This window comes from Lepidochelys olivacea, assembly GCF_965140295.1.
Source record: "Lepidochelys olivacea isolate rLepOli2 genome assembly, chromosome: 7".
In the NCBI taxonomy this organism is placed as follows: Eukaryota; Metazoa; Chordata; order Testudines; family Cheloniidae; genus Lepidochelys; species Lepidochelys olivacea.
In genome coordinates, this window is record NC_140417.1 from 12140224 (window position 1) to 12159006 (window position 18783).

The following is an 18783-nucleotide window of genomic DNA, read 5'->3' on the forward strand; positions in this document are numbered from 1 at the left end:
GGATCAGTTCTGGGTCCAGTTCTGTTCAATATGTTCAGCAGTGATTTAGATAATGTCATAGAGAGTACACTTATAAAGTTTGTAGATGACACCAAGCTGGGAGGGGTTGCAAGTTTTTTTTCAGGATAGGATTAAACTTCAGAATGATCTGGACAAACTGGAGAAAAGGCCTGAAGTAAATAGGATGAAATTCAGTAAGGACAAATGCAAAGTACTCCCCTTAGGAAGGAACAATCATTTGCACACATACAAAATGGGAAATGATTGCCTAGGAAGGAGTACTGCCGAAAGGGATTTGGGGGTCATAGTGGATCACAAGCTAAGTATGAGTCAACAGTGTAACACTGTTGCAAAAAAAGTAAACACCATTCTGGAATGTATTAGCAGGTGTGAAGTCATTCTTCTGCTCCATTCCACACTGATTAGGCCTCAACTGGAGTATTGTGTCCAGTTGTGGGTGCCACATTTCAGGAAAGATGTGGACAAATTGGAGAAAGTCAAGAGAAGAGCAACAAAAATTATTAGAAGTCTAGAAAACATGACCTATGAGGGAAGACTGAAAAAACTGGGTTTGTTTACTCTGGAGAAGAGAAGACTGAGAGGGGACATGAGAACAATTTTCAAGTACATAAAAGATTGCTACAAGGCAGAGGGAGAAAAATTGTTCTCAATCTCTGGGACAAGAAGCAATTGCAGCAAGGATGGTTTAGGTAGGACATTAGGAAAAACTTCCCAGTTGTTGGGGTAGTTAAGCACTGGAATAAATTGTCTAGGGAGGTTGTGGAATCTCCATCATTGGAGATTTTTAAGGGCAGGTTAGACAAACACCTGTCAGGGATGGTCTAGCCTTGAGTGCAGCGGACTGATCTAGATGACCTCTTGAGATCCCTTCCAGTCCTACGATTCTATGATTCTATGCTGGCCAGTGTGTAAGGTAAGAATCTTGGTCCTGCTTCCTCCCAGTTCCACGTGGAGAAACACAGCTCCCAAGGGAGTAGAGAGAGAGGAGTTTCTGTACGCCCCCGAATGCAGGAAGTGCAATGCTGCCTTGTCTTTGTGAAGGCTGTGTAAAGGGGATGGAATCCTAGAAGCTAAAGGGACTCCAGGCAGAGTTTGACTTTGGCATCTTGAGATACCTTGCTCCACATGCGTAGGCTCATTTGATTACAGGGGTTACTTCCAGAGTCGAAGCTCACATCAATTTAAAAAGGTATCTTATTTTTCTCAAATATTCTTCTAGATTCTGATACCCATGGGCAGGGGCATGCGCTGGAATTTAAATTTGACCACTTTTGGAGGGGTACATTAAACACGCACAAGTTATCCACATTAAACCATATCACCACACGCACATACACCACACGCATAGAAATAAATAGCTGTACACTCACCATTTCAACGAAAATCCATAAGCCGTGAAGCTATCTGAATAAATGTATCCACAAGTACTTGGCGGCGGCGGGTCACAGAGCTCCTCCATCCCCAGGGTCACGGTGGGGAGAGTTCAAGAGCTCCTCCAAAAGTGCCCCTCCAAAAGTGCTTCTCCCCCTTGTGCACACCCCTGCCCACGGGTATGCTGAGTGACATCTTAATCCACACATGGCCCCATATAGTGCAGTGCACTCTTTGTGGCATACAGACGCATTCAGCATGACTATGGCTATCAAAATGTAGCTGGAATTCCAAGCTAGATAAGTCAGTTTTACAGGTACGATGGACAGTTTTACAGGTACGATGGACAGATCCATGAGGGGAAGATGCGCTAAAAATTGTGCTTAGGGTGGCAAATAAAGATTAATGTACATCACAACCAGCCATCAGAAGTTTTAACAGACAAGAAACAAATGTGTAGTCCATAAATTAGTATTAGTTCTTAAGGAAATTCAGAGGCTTTTACCGAGTTACAGTTTTTTTTTTTTTTTTTAGAGGTTTCCCCCACCCCCCTCAAATTTTCCCTTGGAATAATTTTGTTGTGAGCGTTTTAGCAAGTGTTCTGTTATATTGAAAGAATAAGTGAATAGTCTTTCCTAAAGACAAGGTTAAGAAGACTTGAAACTGTTTCTATTACATACAAAAGGGCTTGATTCTCATCTTTACTGTTTTCAATAGTTCCTCCGGATTTACACTAGGCAACAGATTCAAGACCACAGAAGTAATCACCATTTCTCACTCCAGAGGAACGAATTCAATCAGCTGAGAACTCTAGTGATCAAACAGATAATTAGTGTTATGACAAGAAGAAAAGGAGGACTTGTGGCACTTTAGAGACTAACCAATTTATTTGAGCATGAGCTTTCGTGAGCTACAGCTCACTTCATCGGATGCATACCGTGGAAACTGCAGCAGACTTTATATACACACAGAGAATATGAAACAATACCTCCTCCCACCCCACTGTCCTGCTGGTAATAGCTTATCTAAAGTGATCATCAAGTTGGGCCATTTCCAGCACAAATCCAGGTTTTCTCACCCTCCACCCCCCCACACAAGTTCACTCTCCTGCTGGTGATAGCCCATCCAAAGTGACAACTCTCTACACAATGTGCATGATAATCAAGTTGGGCCATTTCCTGCACAAATCCAGGTTCTCTCACCCCCTCACCCCCCTCCCAAAAACCACACACACAAACTCACTATCCTGCTGGTAATAGCTCATCCAAAGTGACCACTCTCCCTACAATGTGCATGATAATCAAGGTGGGCCATTTCCAGCACAAATCCAGGTTTTCTCACCCCCCCACCCCCATACACACACAAACTCACTCTCCTGCTGGTAATAGCTCATCCAAACTGACCACTCTCCAAGTTTAAATCCAAGTTAAACTAGAACATCTGGGGGGGGGTAGGAAAAAACAAGGGGAAATAGGCTACCTTGCATAATGACTTAGCCACTCCCAGTCTCTATTTAAGCCTAAATTAATAGTATCCAATTTGCAAATGAATTCCAATTCAGCAGTTTCTCGCTGGAGTCTGGATTTGAAGTTTTTTTGTTTTAAGATAGTGACCTTAATGTCTGTGATTGCGTGACCAGAGAGATTGAAGTGTTTTCCGACTGGTTTATGAATGTTATAATTCTTGACATCTGATTTGTGTCCATTTATTCTTTTACGTAGAGACTGTCCAGTTTGACAAATGTAAATGGCAGAGGGGCATTGCTGGCACATGATGGCATATATCACATTGGTGGATGTGCAGGTGAACGAGCCTCTGATAGTGTGGCTGATGTTATTAGGCCCTGTGATGGTGTCCCCTGAATAGATATGTGGGCACAGTTGGCAACGGGCTTTGTTGCAAGGATAAGTTCCTGGGTTAGTGGTTCTGTTGTGTGGTATGTGGTTGTTGGTGAGTATTTGCTTCAGGTTGCGGGGCTGTCTGTAGGCAAGGACTGGCCTGTCTCCCAAGATTTGTGAGAGTGTTGGGTCATCCTTTAGGATAGGTTGTAGATCCTTAATAATGCGTTGGAGGGGTTTTAGTTGGGGGCTGAAGGTGACGGCTAGTGGCGTTCTGTTATTTTCTTTGTTAGGCCTGTCCTGTAGTAGGTAACTTCTGGGAACACTTCTGGCTCTATCAATCTGTTTCTTTACTTCCGCAGGTGGGTATTGTAGTTGTAAGAAAGCTTGACAGATATCTTGTAGGTGTTTGTCTCTGTCTGAGGGGTTGGAGCAAATGCGGTTGTATCGCAGAGCTTGGCTGTAGATGATGGATCGTGTGGTGTGGTCCGGGTGAAAGCTGGAGGCATGCAGGTAGGAATAGTGGTCAGTAGGTTTCCGGTATAGGGTGGTGTTTATGTGACCATTGTTTATGAGCACTGTAGTGTCCAGGAAGTGGATCTCTTGTGTGGACTGGACCAGGCTGAGGTTGATGGTGGGATGGAAATTGTTGAAATCATGGTGGAATTCCTCAAGGGCTTCTTTTCCATGGGTCTAGATGATGAAGATGTCATCAATATAGCGCAAGTAGAGTAGGGGCTTTAGGGGACGAGAGCTGAGGAAGCGTTGTTCTAAATCAGCCATAAAAATGTTGGCATACTGTGGGGCCATGCGGGTACCCATAGCAGTGCCGCTGATCTGAAGGTATACATTGTCCCCAAATGTAAAATAGTTATGGGTAAGGACAAAGTCACAAAGTTCAGCCACCAGGTTAGCCGTGACATTATCGGGGATAGTGTTCTTGACGGCTTGTAGTCCATCTTTGTGTGGAATGTTGGTGTAGAGGGCTTCTACATCCATAGTGGCCAGGATGGTGTTATCAGGAAGATCACCGATGGATTGAAGTTTCCTCAGGAAGTCAGTGGTGTCTCGAAGGTAGCTGGGAGTGCTGGTAGCGTAGGGCCTGAGGAGGGAGTCTACATAGCCAGACAATCCTGCTGTCAGGGTGCCAATGCCTGAGATGATGGGGCGCCCAGGATTTCCAGGTTTATGGATCTTGGGTAGTAGATAGAATATCCCAGGTCGGGGTTCCAGGGGTGTGTCTGTGCGGATTTGATCTTGTGCTTTTTCAGGAAGTTTCTTGAGCAAATGCTGTAGTTGCTTTTGGTAACTCTCAGCGGGATCATAGGGTAATGGCTTGTGGAAAGTGGTGTCGGAGAGCTGCCGAGCAGCCTCTTGTTCATATTCCGACCTATTCATGATGACAACAGCACCTCCTTTATCAGCCTTTTTGATTATGATGTCAGAGTTGTTTCTGAGGCTGTGGATGGCATTGCGTTCTGCATGGCTGAGGTTATGGGGCAAGTGATGCTGCTTTTCCACAATTTCAGCCCTTGCATGTCGGCGGAAGCACTCTATGTAGAAGTCCAGTCTGCTGTTTCGATCTTCAGGAGGAGTCCACCTAGAATTCCTCTTTCTGTAGTGTTGGTAGGGAGACCTCTGTGGATTAGTATGTTGTTCAGAGGTATTTTGGAAATATTCCTTGAGTCGGAGATGTCGAAAATAGGATTCTAGGTCACCACAGAACTGTATCATGTTTGTGGGGGTGGAGGGGCAGAAGGAGAGGCCCCGAGATAGAACAGCTGCTTCTGCTGAATTGGAATTCATTTGCAAATTGGATACTATTAATTTAGGCTTAAATAGAGACTGGGAGTGGCTAAGTCATTATGCAAGGTAGCCTATTTCCCCTTGTTTTTTCCTACCCCCTCCCCCAGATGTTCTATTTTAACTTGGATTTAAACTTGGAGAGTGGTCAGTTTGGATGAGCTATTACCAGCAGGAGAGTGAGTTTGTGTGTGTATGGGGGTGGGGGGGTGAGAAAACCTGGATTTGTGCTGGAAATGGCCCACCTTGATTATCATGCACATTGTAGGGAGAGTGGTCATTTTGGATGAGCTATTACCAGCAGGATAGTGAGTTTGTGTGTGTGGTTTTTGGGAGGGGGGTGAGGGGGTGAGAGAACCTGGATTTGTGCAGGAAATGGCCCAACTTGATTATCATGCACATTGTGTAGAGAGTTGTCACTTTGGATGGGCTATCACCAGCAGGAGAGTGAATTTGTGTTGGGGGGTGGAGGGTGAGAAAACCTGGATTTGTGCTGGAAATGGCCCAACTTGATGATCACTTTAGATAAGCTATTACCAGCAGGACAGTGGGGTGGGAGGAGGTATTGTTTCATATTCTCTGTGTGTATATAAAGTCTGCTGCAGTTTCCATGGTATGCATCCGATGAAGTGAGCTGTAGCTCACGAAAGCTCATGCTCAAATAAATTGGTTAGTCTCTAAGGTGCCACAAGTCCTCCTTTTCTTTTTGCGAATACAGACTAACACGGCTGTTACTCTGAAACCTGTTAGGACAAGTGCAACTTTAAATGCCTCATTTTAGTAGCAATGTTAGGAAGTGTTAATGACAAAAAATGTAACTGTATTTGTTGGTTTTTAACATGGCTTTTCTTGGATTGCAGGTGGTACAGTTTTTGTTAAATGCATAATCCCCCTTTTGACAGACCTTCCTCTTTCAAGGACTTGATCTGGGAAATTGCATTATGTATATAATAAAAGGGAAAAGAAAGAGAGGTTTTTCCTTATTTTTCCTCAATTTGGTTTAATTTTTATGACATTTCCTGATATAATGGATCCTTACTCATGTTCTAATGTAAAATAAAAGAACATGAAATTCAATAATGAAGGGCTCACTAAGGATTTGACCTTAATGAATACCTTTCCTGGCTGTGTCAGACCAGAGGTGACCAAACTTCCTTCTTGTCCCTTGAGATGTCCTCTCTAGGTCAGGTGCAATGGTGGAATGGCATAAGGAAGCCTACACTGGTGCAACCCATATTGCACACGTTCCTTGGGTAAATCTATTGACTTACCATAATTAACTGCACTTCACCATCATTCCAAGCACACATGCATTACTCACCAATTAAATAGTAAACTCCTCCTCTCACATTCAGCCAGGCAAGGTTAAACAGAAATAATGCCTCTATTTTCCATAAGATCTTCTTAGCAACTTGTGTGAAGTTCCTGAATGGTATTTTCCCCCACACAGACTGCTCTGCAGTAATCCAAAAGCAGGGTGACAAAAGCATGGAGCACTTTGTCAATAACCACAACTGAAAGGAAAGAATGCAATCTTCTGGCCAAGCACACATGTAAACATATGTCTTGGTCATGAGGAAGGAGATGGATATACAGCAGAGTCCTCAGGTTGGTGAACCTGTGTTATGACTGGCAGGCAAATCTCCCCCAGTCAAAGCACCTGATATAACTTCAGACAGTTATTCCAGGTGCATTACCTCACCCTTATCTTAACACGGGCTCTATGAACTAGCTCTTCTGTTCTGCAGGAGCTTTCTTTCTCTACAGGGTGAATTCCACTGGAAAAACAAAGTTAAGTACAAAAAGATCATCCCTGCAGAAAAGGTGAAACCTTAAGTCTTTCAAACTAAGTGATTCATAAATCTTGTAAAATTGAAAATTGATTTGGTGGATTGATACTTAGAAAAAATATCACGTTGCCACTAGGCTCATGTTGTTGTGAATTGTTTAAAATATACTGTTTTGTTAGCCACTGATAACTATGCCAGTTAGTTGCCATTATATTTCCTCCCCAAACCCTCTCATGTCTCTTCCACCATCACTGCAGCTATTCTATTATGTTTTTGTCACTTGCACTTGTCCCTCCATTCCTACCCATGTTCTGGCTCTTGACAGACCCTTTTGATTCAGCATTTGTACAGTCCATCATTTGAATCCATCCTGGTTCATGCCCTCAAATGTCAGTGGGAATGAAGGGTGCTGAGCACCTTGTAGGATACAATCCTTAAAATCATAATGAGCCCCTTGGGGCAGGAGCCATGCCTACTCTTTGTACTGGGCAGTGCCGAACATACTGATGGAGCTAAATTAATAATGGGTAGATTGCCAACGAAATGACTTCATTGTCATGCAGACATAGTTCCAGTCACGTTTACAAAATTTAGGGTGGTTAGGAGACTAAGTGCGCCGAAAGAAAAGGAATTTAATTCAAAGTGAGTTTGGCCAAGTTTTCCTGGCTCTCTATAATGTGCAAAAAGGAAAAGAAATCCTCCCCATGCACGACCTTTGTTATCGTATTCTTACAATGAAAGTAGTCTCAATAAAAGAGAAGTCAACAAACAAACAACAACAAAACCAAAGCAGATGTTTTGAGTTAGGAAAAATATATGTTTCTTAAGTGAGAGATATAGGATAGGTGGGTGGGGGTGGGAAAGGCAGTACATTCTAGACCACACAAACAAATGAAGAGCAAATTTTAAAGAAAGAACTAGTGATTCTCTTTTGCAGGGAAGGAGATTTTATTGAGAAATTGTGAGGCAAAAGGAAGAAAAACTAACACAAGACAATGGGGACAGGAAATGTCAACTCTTCTATGTAAATATACAGTACAGGGTATCAGTCGGAGGGCGGGTGATAGCAAAACACTAATAAAAAGAGAGAAATTAAATGGGAAATTAAACACGAAGGTCCTAATCCTATGTGACGCCCCACTGAAATTACTATGGGATCATGGCTTAGCTTTTGAAAAATGTAATTGCTTTGACTAAAGGTTTCATAAACACAATTTGCCAGTCTGGATATGGGGGAAAGACACCCCTTTGCACTCAGTAGATATATATAAAAAGGCAAATTGGTTCGTTAATGTCAAGAACACGCTCTGCCATTATTCTGTAAGGGCCTGATCCAAAGCCCACAGAGGTCAATGTGAATCTTTCCGTTAGGTTTAGATCAGGCCTTAAAAGACATTAAGGAGAAAAGATTCAGGGTATTACAGGCATCCATCACTTTTGTTTATCAGGGAATTTCACAAGCACACTAAACTTCTTCCTCTCGAATAGACAGAGCTCACAGTGTGGATGTGTCTGAACTTGTTCCTTTGGCAAACGCCAGTCGGTGTGAATGTGCTGCACTGACAAACTTGGCTAGGCATGTAAAATGAAAACTATTGCTACAAAACAATCCCGTGTTGGCCTGGCAAGCCGGTGGCTGTACTGCTATCCATGAGACCATGGTTACGTCCTTAAGAGGGAGGCTCATTGTGGAGAGGATGCAATCCATTCCTAGGGAATGCCACAGCCTTGTGTCTGGCAGCTTTGAAAGTCTCCATCGATATATATATATATATATAGGAATGCACACTAAGGGGTTCGGACGTCCATCCCCTATGACGTTAATGAGAATTGGGCATCCAATTGCCTAAGGCAGCTTTGAAAATCTCATCCAGCAAGTCAAAGGTGATGCACTTACTGGTGCTTGGAGAAAAGTTGAAAATGTAGATCTCCGCTATTTCTTATGGCTAACACGATATTAGTTTTCAACTTATTTTGTATTCAGAAAGAGCCTAACTTTCCAACCACACATCTGACAGAGCAAACTGTCTGAGAATGAAATGTGGGATTTAAGTTCCCGCAGATAAATCCGAGCTTGGACAGGACCCATGAACAAGACCCTTAGACTGAGCAGGAACAGGGTTTACAAGGAGAACCTTGGTAGGATGCTGGTGCAGGGCTTAGAGATTTTGGACCAAAGCCTCCTGTGTTGCACCTGTGTAAATATGTAGTAACTACAGTAATTGATTTCAAGGGAATTATGCCAGATTCACACAGCTGTGAACTGGGAGAAGTGGTCCACTACCATTTTTTTTTTCAATTAAATCTGAACTGGAAACTTGGAGTTTTTTCCACCCCTAATTTGTATGTGTCGTTTACACAGAGATACGGGCACATTTTATATAATGACAACTTAAAACACATTCCCTCAAAAGTCTGAAGCCTAAAAACAAATGAATTAAGACTTTCTAGCAGTGCCTCTTGCTACTGTACTTCATTAACAGTTTCTAAAGAAAGGGACACTATTCAGACACCTAACATAGATGCCGTATTTTGATGGCTAAGGTTACCGCTGTCCTGCACACCATGCAATCTAAACACTTCAAGCATGGCATAGTGATTGTTAGGTCTGTGACTACATAGTTACAATACAGATTTGCTTCCATGCTTATAACACCTGCATATCAAAGCATGGGCATGTGTAGTAGGGCCTAAAAGCTGACATATTCCTTTGGCAAAGTTGAAAGAACTCCAAGAGCCTGTGTTTGTGATGCCAGAGCTGAGTTGTTGCTGCTCAGCGGTCTTTGTTTCAGGACCCGTCTTCGAGACTCTGTTTTGCAGACTGAAATAAAGACTTGGATTTATCTTTCAGAGCTTTGGCCAACCTCCCCAGCTCCTTTATTATTGTTGATTTGTATTACCATAGCGTTCTAGGGAGGCAGTGTGGCCTAATGGATAGATCATGGACCACTCATGGGTCAGGACTCCATTGCACTGGGCATTCTATTTTTCAATGCTTCTTTTGGCTTCGGTATAATGTTTTGGAATAATTAACTACAGTACAAGGATACAACAGGATGGACAGCTATTCCCCCCACCCATGCTACATGCTGCCTAAATGAATACAAATTAATGTTTAAATGATGCTATTTATAATAGATTTCTGTTTTATAGCTACCACTCAAACTAACTATGCTCCACTGATGGGGCTTCAAATGATTCATCATTTGCACCATCTTGGAATTATTGATATAATGTAGAATTGGCTAGTTTCTTTGTAAATGCTTCCCCCCCCTTCTTACCAATAAAAAAGCAGAAACACTTTCGCATTCACCCTTCGTAGTCACACAGTGATATCAACCATTTTACATAAATCATATGAATAATTTTCCATGTTCTTTAATGTAATTCCTATAGGATAGATTTTTAAATAGTGGTCTACAACATGGAAGGTGTGTAGAACCTGGTTAAAGTCAGGACAGCAATTTGGCCAACTGTATGAAATATTTCGAAATAGACTGAGATGTGGCTTTTTTTCACATATTGTTACATTTACCATCACTGACCATTTCTTCTTCTCTGAAATACTTTCCTGAAGACCCCAACAAATGCTATTTTCCCACCCCATATTGCATATCGAAGTGAGTCCTGCTTGGATAAATAAATATTAACCTTGCCAGACTCTTGAGCTAAGGTGCAGTTTCACAAATGGAGTCCAGCTTAAACAAAGATTCATCAGAGCCTTTGGGAAACCATGGTGCAAAGGCTCTTTTGGATCTCATTCATCACAAACGTACTTGCCAATTCACAATCCTAGGAACAGGATTCAAAAACTTGCTCATCCAAGAAAATGGCCTCTACGTTGCCTTTTGATTTCCTGTCATACAAGCTTGCACCATTTGGAACAGCTATACACTACATGGGTAGAGGTCACATACTCTTATTTGGTTCATAATTGGCTCTTTTAGTAGACTGAGAATATGTTGGATTTAGAAGCAACTGGCAGGATATGAAGACCATGCGTTCTTCTTAGTAACATTGCCTAGCTGTGCCGAATGCCATTTTGAACATAAGGTTTAAATGGCAGAAAAGCCCAGGTTGGATTTTCCTTTAGTTTGGCTTGAGAAGGAGCAGCTGAATTTTCTGAGCAGAAGCCACGCAAACAGGTCTTGCTATTGCTGAGATAGGGAGAAGGATCAAAATATGAGCAAATGCAGCTTGGGGAGGGAAGATAAGAAACTAAAGAAGGGAGTGGAAAAGAATGAAAACACAACATTTATGAACTTAGTGGGACAGTAAAGCTACTCACATCCCTGTTTACAGGACTGGAGTCTTCAAACAGTAAATCTAGCTTCTGTCCCCCAACTCTGCATGTCTTGCATGCCAAAAATGGATACTTTGTTGCTGGTGGCACTTAGGGATATAAAAGGGCTGTCACTTCTTTGCATTTCAGTACACATTCCATATCTTTAAATAATAATAATGTATAATAATAAATTCTTAGCTCCTCTATAATACAGTTTATCTGGGGATCTCAAAGTGCTTTACAAAGGAGGTATCATTTTAATTTTACAGATGGATAAACTGAGGCACAGCTAGGTGATGTGACTTGCTCAGCATCATTCACCAAGCAATAGAAGGGCTGGAAATAAACTCAGGTGTTCTGAGTGCCAATCTATTGCTCTATCTTCTAGGCAAGACTGCCTCCCTTGAAAATAAAATATTAGGAAGGGAAGTGGAGAGTCATCAAAAACTAACACAAGTTTAAGGACTAAATGTTTAAGGAAATGGGCCCAGGCAGATCTATATTACAGTATAAGAAACGTATGAAAAGAGTACGTAAACCTAGTAAAGTCAATGAGAATCTTTCTGTTGACTTATATACCCTTTGGATCCGGCCTCATAAGAGCAGATATGGGGAAAAAATAGAGAACTGGCAGTTAGCAGGAATGCTGCTAAGAATATAGGCAAGCGTTGTGGTTGGACTTCTTTACAATGTGCTCTTCTGAGTACAAATATGTGATATTGAGAGGGCAACATATTCTGAAATATTCCAATATTGCTTAATGTTATAAATATTTTATTAGAATAATAGAAAAAAATGCATACAGATAACCATAGGATACACACACAACTGAAAGTTTAAGGATAAATTTCATACTTTTCAATATGAAACAAGATACTCAGTACATATCTCATGGAGATATATAACAAAGTTAAATAATGCACTAGAATAATCATGAAAATGACACTGCAGAATTTCTTAAACAAGAATAGAAAGGTTCACCTTTCATTGCATGAAACTGAACTATATATTTACTAGGAATGTCTGTTTCCCCCCATGTGTGGCTGTTTAGAAATGTCAATGGTTAGCCATATTGAAAAACAACTAGCCATTCATGTTTTTACTATGTATGTACAGTATATACAGATCTTGCTTGGATAGCTAGCAAAATAGTTTGTGTGTTATATTAATATGAATTTGATATCTGAATGCATATTAAAACATTACTACAGTGATGTCAGAATTTTACTGATCTTGGTTCACTTGAGGTTGACATTTTTGATTTTTTGTCTGTGTTGTAACAATTCTTTGAGATTAAACTGAAAAAAAAATCATTTTTATGTCACATGAACATCTGACACTGTGTAATTTGCTATTTGAGTGAAAGCTGTCTGAAAGGATAGAATAACATATGATCTGGCTAAGCTTTGCAAATGTAGAAAATCAAATGTACCAGGTTTGGCATCTCTTTTATATATTGCTATGGAACACATAGATTTAGAACAATCTCTGTAATAACAAGGACAAAAAGTCTTTGCTTATATATATATATCTATATATCTATTTCTATATATCTAGTAAAAGCTACTATTGCCATAGTCATACCAAGAATTATACGATGTTTATGGGATTTATTACAGAATGCCAGCCCAGCTTAGACACAGAGGTCCCTTTCAACAACCAAAAGGAGAAATCTGGGTAGCAGCAATGCTAAAAGGGAGCATAGGAATAATAGCATATATTGAATCAGGCATAGTTTGCAATGTGATGTGGTAGACAAGGGGCCAATGTAATTTTGGGCTGAATATTCAGAAGAAACACATCCCAGAGCAGGAAGACAACAGTACCTTTCTATAAGGCCATGGTGCATCTGCACCTAAAATACAGTGCTCAGTTCTGGGCACTGCATTTTCCAAAACATCTTGGGATGTGGGAATTCAGAAAAGGGCAACAAAAATGATCCGGGACCTGGAGAGATCAGGTTATGAAGACAGAATATAGTGCTAAACACGTATGCAATAACCTGGCAAAGAGATGAATGAAGTAGGAGAATGAGAAAAAAAATCTATAATTAATTCAAATACATATAAATGGAGAGAAAGAACTTGTGTTCTTGAAGGGAGGTATAAAAATGTATGCTGACTATGAGGAAAAAGAGAAAACCTTTGAAGTGTGGCTCCCAAGAGAAGTGCTGGAAACCCTGTCTCCTGGACTTTCAAAGGTAAATGGGACAAAACATTGACAGGAGATGGACTAGGTCTTTTCCATCTCTAATACCTATGATTATCTGGTAGATTTAGAGTAGATTATATAAAAGGACAGTATGCAAGCTTATCTGAATGTACTTGGTAAACACACTGCTTTTAAAAGATCTCATTGTCCAAGATTTGTCATTAGATTCCAGTTAAATATGCATCCATTTTATTCTGTTTGTGTGAATTAGAATTATTCTATCACAATGACACGGGACATACTCAAAACAATTTAGTGTCGCTGCAAAAAAATGGAGTTCATCATAGAGCTAAGGTGTATCTGAGACTCTGTGAAGCTCTCAAACTGTAACATAATACTCTTACTCTCATTTACATCAGATTTGACGAATGTATTATGTAAACTCCTTTGGTTCAAGTATTAAGGCATTTTAGATTCCTTTAAAAGGATTTGCTGAATTTTTATATGGTGGGGTTGGTTTTTTTTTTTTTTTTTTTTTTACTTTCCTCTACAATGGAATATGAAGTATTTAAAAACACAGAGTTGAAAAAAAACCCATGCATAACCACTGCATTTTTTTTTTAAAAAGCACTTTTGTTAGTAACGGATTTAATGTATCCAATGAATGACAATGTATCACCACAACACTGCATTAAAAGTCAAGAAAGGTACTATCCGTATGAAGCTGGATAAGCTGTAGACGTTCCAGATTGATGCACCAGAACCTCTTGCATCCATACCTGTGACAAATGAAAAAGTTTGGGATTAAATTAACGCAAATATATATGAGGTCTCAAAACATGTTACCAGTAAGGACTCTGGGACAGATCCTCAAAGCTATTTAGGTACCCAACTCCAATTAAAAGCAGTGGGAGTTAGGAACCTAGATACCTTTGAGTATCTCGGTCTCTGTTATTTTACAGATAAGATTTATTACAGTTCTTCATTTCAGCTAATCAAGGCAGGGTTTACTAAATAATTCTAAATATTTATAAAGAATTGAAATACATTCACATTTCAGGAGCATTCATGGAACTGTCTTCATCTTTAAGATTATAAATAAAAAAGAGCCATATGAAAAATGAAAATCTGATTTTTTAAGATACATACATACACACACACACTTATGTATATATATAAAACCTCACTCTCTCTCACACACACACACTATCTAATTTACATGGTAATTTACCTATCCAAAAGAAGGAAGTTTATCATGAGTAAGGACATGTGAATGTTAACTGATTTCCTTTTTAACAACTTATTACCATACAACATACAAGCATGGGTTTTTTCCTTTTAATCAGTAAGGACTCCATTCATATAAAGACTGGTTCCCACAACTGCTGTCTGTGGATGTCAGGCGCAAAATCATGATTCAGTTAACTAAAACAAAATAGGCAGTGTGACAAAATACTGGGAACATATATATATATATATATATATAAAATTAGTGGTGCCATTTAATGCCTATTGTTGAAGCACTTTAATCCCAGATGTATATATGATTAACAATTTCTCTGTTAATTTCAGATGCTAGTTAGCGTTACTTTGCATTGTGAAACTCAATTAAACTAAGCTCAAGTCACGTTCATGATCCTTACGGTATTATGTCTGTCTTGTATCCTGTCATCGGGGTATAGAACTTTTATAAAACATTAGCAGAACAAAATCTTTCATAAATTTTTTTCAGGAGGCACACACTTGGCCAAATCCTCAACTGGGGTAAATCAGTGAAGCCCCATTGACTTCATGTTGAGAAACTCTAAAGCCTAAGCATTCCCAGTGTACTATATTAGCGTTACTTAAGGGACTTCCTTTTCCGAACATTGTCACTATCTGCGTTCTTTCTAGATGGCCAGGGAGTTCAAGTTAAGGTTATCTAGCCAGGAATACAAGTGAGTTCCTCTCTCCAGTCCTTTGATCAACCTATAGTAGGTACTTATGTAACAAGATGACGTCACCCTGAGCAGAGCATCAGCATGACACTTACTTGGACTCTCACAACCTGGAGCAACAAAGATCAGAATTTATGCTCCTTCTGCATCCGCTTTGCCACTAAGTTTTGGAATGAAATGTCAGACAATATGTCAACAGAGGAACCACAGCGTTGACAGGACACTGATCTAGGAGTCCGATGACTTGGGTTCTCTTCCCAGCTCTGCCACTGACAAGCCGTGTGGTCTTGTGCAATCACTCCACCTCTCTGTACTTCTGTTTTCCCCTCACGCTTTGCCTGTTTAAAATGTAAGCTCTTCATGGCATGCATCATCTCTTACTAAGCTATATGTATGGTGCCTAGTACTGTGGGGTTCTGATATCAGTAGGCTTCTAGGCATTACTGTAAGACAAAATAACGACACCTCATATCAGTGACTACATACTAGTCAGTTTGGGAATCCTGATCTGATCACTGCTAATGCCATCTCCACCATCAGTTGTTGCTTTTATTTCTATGATGTAATCCTCATTGAACGGGAGTAAAAGTTCTGCTGATGTCGTATTTGTGTTCAGTTCATTCACATGGTTTTGATTGCTAGTCCTGAACAAAACCTGCAACAACAACAGAAAAAAACAAACAGAATTTTTGGTGATGCTGCATGCAGTGTTTCTTCTACCATGTACTGCTCTGAATTTTGTTTTCTGAAAAAGGGTTAAATTCTAAAAAAAAAAATACAGGGGAAAAAAATCTCAGTTTTGGTTGACTTCATGTAGCAGAATTATACTCAATATCTAGAAAGGCAATAAAAGCAGATAACATTAATCAAGCTCTTTTATCCCAGCTTTAATCTAAAATGGCACAATATATAATGATAACAAATGAATAATATATTCTCTTGAGTTTCTTAGTAATTTATTGTTCTATAAATTATCCCTCCACTTGGAACCTGTCATTATCTAGATCAAACACTTCAAGCAATAAATAGAAAGGGGACGCAGAGAAGGGAGTTAATAAAAATGTGGAAATTATGGGCTATACTGGAATAAGTTCAGCAAGTATTGAATGATTATTCTGTCATGGAACTTAACTGCATGTGTCCTGTTGCATTTTAAATTGGGAGCTATATCCAGCTCTGGGTTATGTTGGCTTCCATTGAGGTAACCCAGGGTTACAGCCCAGTGTTAAAAAATTGTCCTTGGAGGAGAAAGGGTATTATTGGTGATGGTGTCACAGTAGGCCAATGTGCCCACAACCCCCTTTCTCCCTTAAGGTCTGGATTTGGCCAGCACAGCTTCCAGAGTAGGTGGCCTGACTGGGAAGATAGCACGGGTTGAAAGCCCAGAGAATATGTTGATCCAATGCTTCCCCCAGAATAGCATCCATCAGACGAATTCTTGCACTCAGAGTCATCCTTGGATGCCAGTGGTAATTGCACGAGAATAACACAACTCCCAATGGTATTGGTGGGAATGGAGTGAAAAAATAGCACAAGTCCACTGGAAATGTAGGCATGACATCCCACCATAAGTTGCCAGTGCCTATCTACATTATAGGGAAAAGTTTACTGGGCCAAATTTTATTCAGTTGGTGAAAGAGACAAGCTTTTGAGCTACACAGAGCTCTTCTTCAGGTCTTGATGGAGAGCTCGATGTAGCTTGAATGCTTGCCACCAAAGGAAGTCAGTCCAGTAAAAGATATTACCTTGTGTCTCTGACTTCCTGGGACCAACACATCTACAACAACACTATCTACATTATGACAGCCTCCTGCGTTGCCCTGTAGGTTACAGTACTGCTCAGAATCTTAATAGCGTTGGCACACCCCTCCCACTCTCAGCCCCACCTCTGAGCCAAGACATGTCCCTCAAAGCACGACTCGTGCGAGGTGGACCTCGGAGAACAATTTTATGGCTTTCTTCCTTTATAATGGCTGTGCTGGGAGAATTCTCCCCTGGCAAATGTGGGGCTTTCAGGGCCTCTTGATGCTGCTCCAGGGCCCTTTTACTTGGCGTAAACAGTCTGAAGCAGGGGTAATGATCTCTCCTCTAAGTGCCTAAGTCACTTTGTAAAATGGGTTTTAGGTGCTTTTGAAAACTTTTACCCAGTGTAACAAGACTTCAGTAGTAGGTGTTTGTATTGTATTTATTGAAGCTACAGCCAAGGCAACCTAATGCTGTGTCAAATACTGCAGAAGAGCTAGGGTTGAATCTGTGACTATGTATATTTGCAATCCAACTATGACCTGCAAGCCCAATGACCTAACTTTCCAGGTGCCTTTCATAGGCTGTAACCAACCATCAGTCTCTTGTTAACACAACCCAGAATGGTTCGAAAATGCTGCCAGAATTCAGACGTGTGATACAAGTACTGTTTACAGTAATAACATTGAGGAGTGCAAACAAATATAGCTCTGTAGTAGCATCCTCTGTAATTAACTAAAGAGATAGCAACTGTACAGGGCACATATAGATTTATAGAACTCTCTGAACATTGTTTGCTGCTAGAATACTATTAACAACAAAAGTTTTATCAAGGCAGTGGAAGTTTTCCCACAATAGTTAAAGAGCCATGAAATTATCAGTTTGACACATGGCAATACTAAATCAGTTGGGCCAGCATTGCAGTTGTGACAATTTCCACCAGCCAAGGATCTGGCTCACTTTGTTTTGTTTCAAAGGAAATAAAATAAACAATGGCTACAAAAAGGAGGTGCGGTAAAGATTTTTGGGAGTGGTATCATGCACCCCATGATCAGAAGTTATGCAAAATGGCTGCATCTGCAAGCATTTTAAACTCTACATTTGCTGCCTTGGAAATGAACAAGCTTAAAGTGTGTTGCCATAAAGTACTCTAGCTATACTGTTTTTACCTACCTTATATCCAGTTACTTCAGATTCATTCTCCATTGCTTTCACTTGCTCCCAGTTCAGTACTACCTTGGAATCTGTAACATTCCATATAACGTTTCTTGGAGGCTGACTGGGTGCTTGAAATACAGAATGAAAGCATGATTTTAATTTACTTGGCATTAGTGATTTATTATACATCAGCAAATAATAGTTCAGGTAATTGACTGTCATTACACGTTAGATGTAAAAGCAACTCAAATAGAGCATCATCATTTGTAGACTGTATGGTTCAGAGACTAAATTGGAAAAACAGAAGAGGAGATAAACAGAGACACGCAAAAATGTTATTTCTGACTTATTAATCTATGGTCCTTCATTGAACATGGCCAGATAAAAGCTTTTGTATCAAGATATAAAAATAATGAATTAGAACAAATTATAGTAAGTGGAATGATGATACAGACCTTTTACATCTTTAACATTTTGTTAAGACTACAAATATTTTGCAATGAATAACTTGTTTGACAAATTTAGTCTTTCTTTATTTGAATTTATTGGTTATGGCAAAAGTATTTGATATTTCTTTTGCTACTTTTTTTTTAACTCTGTGGTATGATTATGAAGAGTTATTTGTAAGTTTTCAATAATTCTCATTAGAGCTGCAGTCAGACTGGTCATTGGTCAGATAAATCACA

At 40.1% G+C, this 18783-nt stretch overlaps 1 protein-coding gene across 2 annotated transcripts in view; it reads right to left on the reverse strand.

The window, feature by feature from the left end:
- Positions 1-13831: 13831 nt before the first annotated feature.
- CNTN3 (contactin 3) overlaps positions 13832-18783 on the reverse strand; it is a 259535-nt gene continuing 254583 nt past the window's right edge. The window contains exons 20-22 of one of the 2 annotated variants that reach the window (XM_084635126.1): positions 18113-18225; positions 15683-15851; positions 13832-14038 (exon numbers count right to left, since the gene is read on the reverse strand). In XM_084635126.1, coding sequence (XP_084491252.1) covers positions 13935-14038; positions 15683-15851; positions 18113-18225 — 386 coding nt within the window. In that variant the 3' untranslated portion in view covers positions 13832-13934. The remainder of the gene's footprint in view (positions 14039-15682; positions 15852-18112; positions 18226-18783) is intronic. The other variant, XM_084635127.1, reaches the window with a different exon arrangement.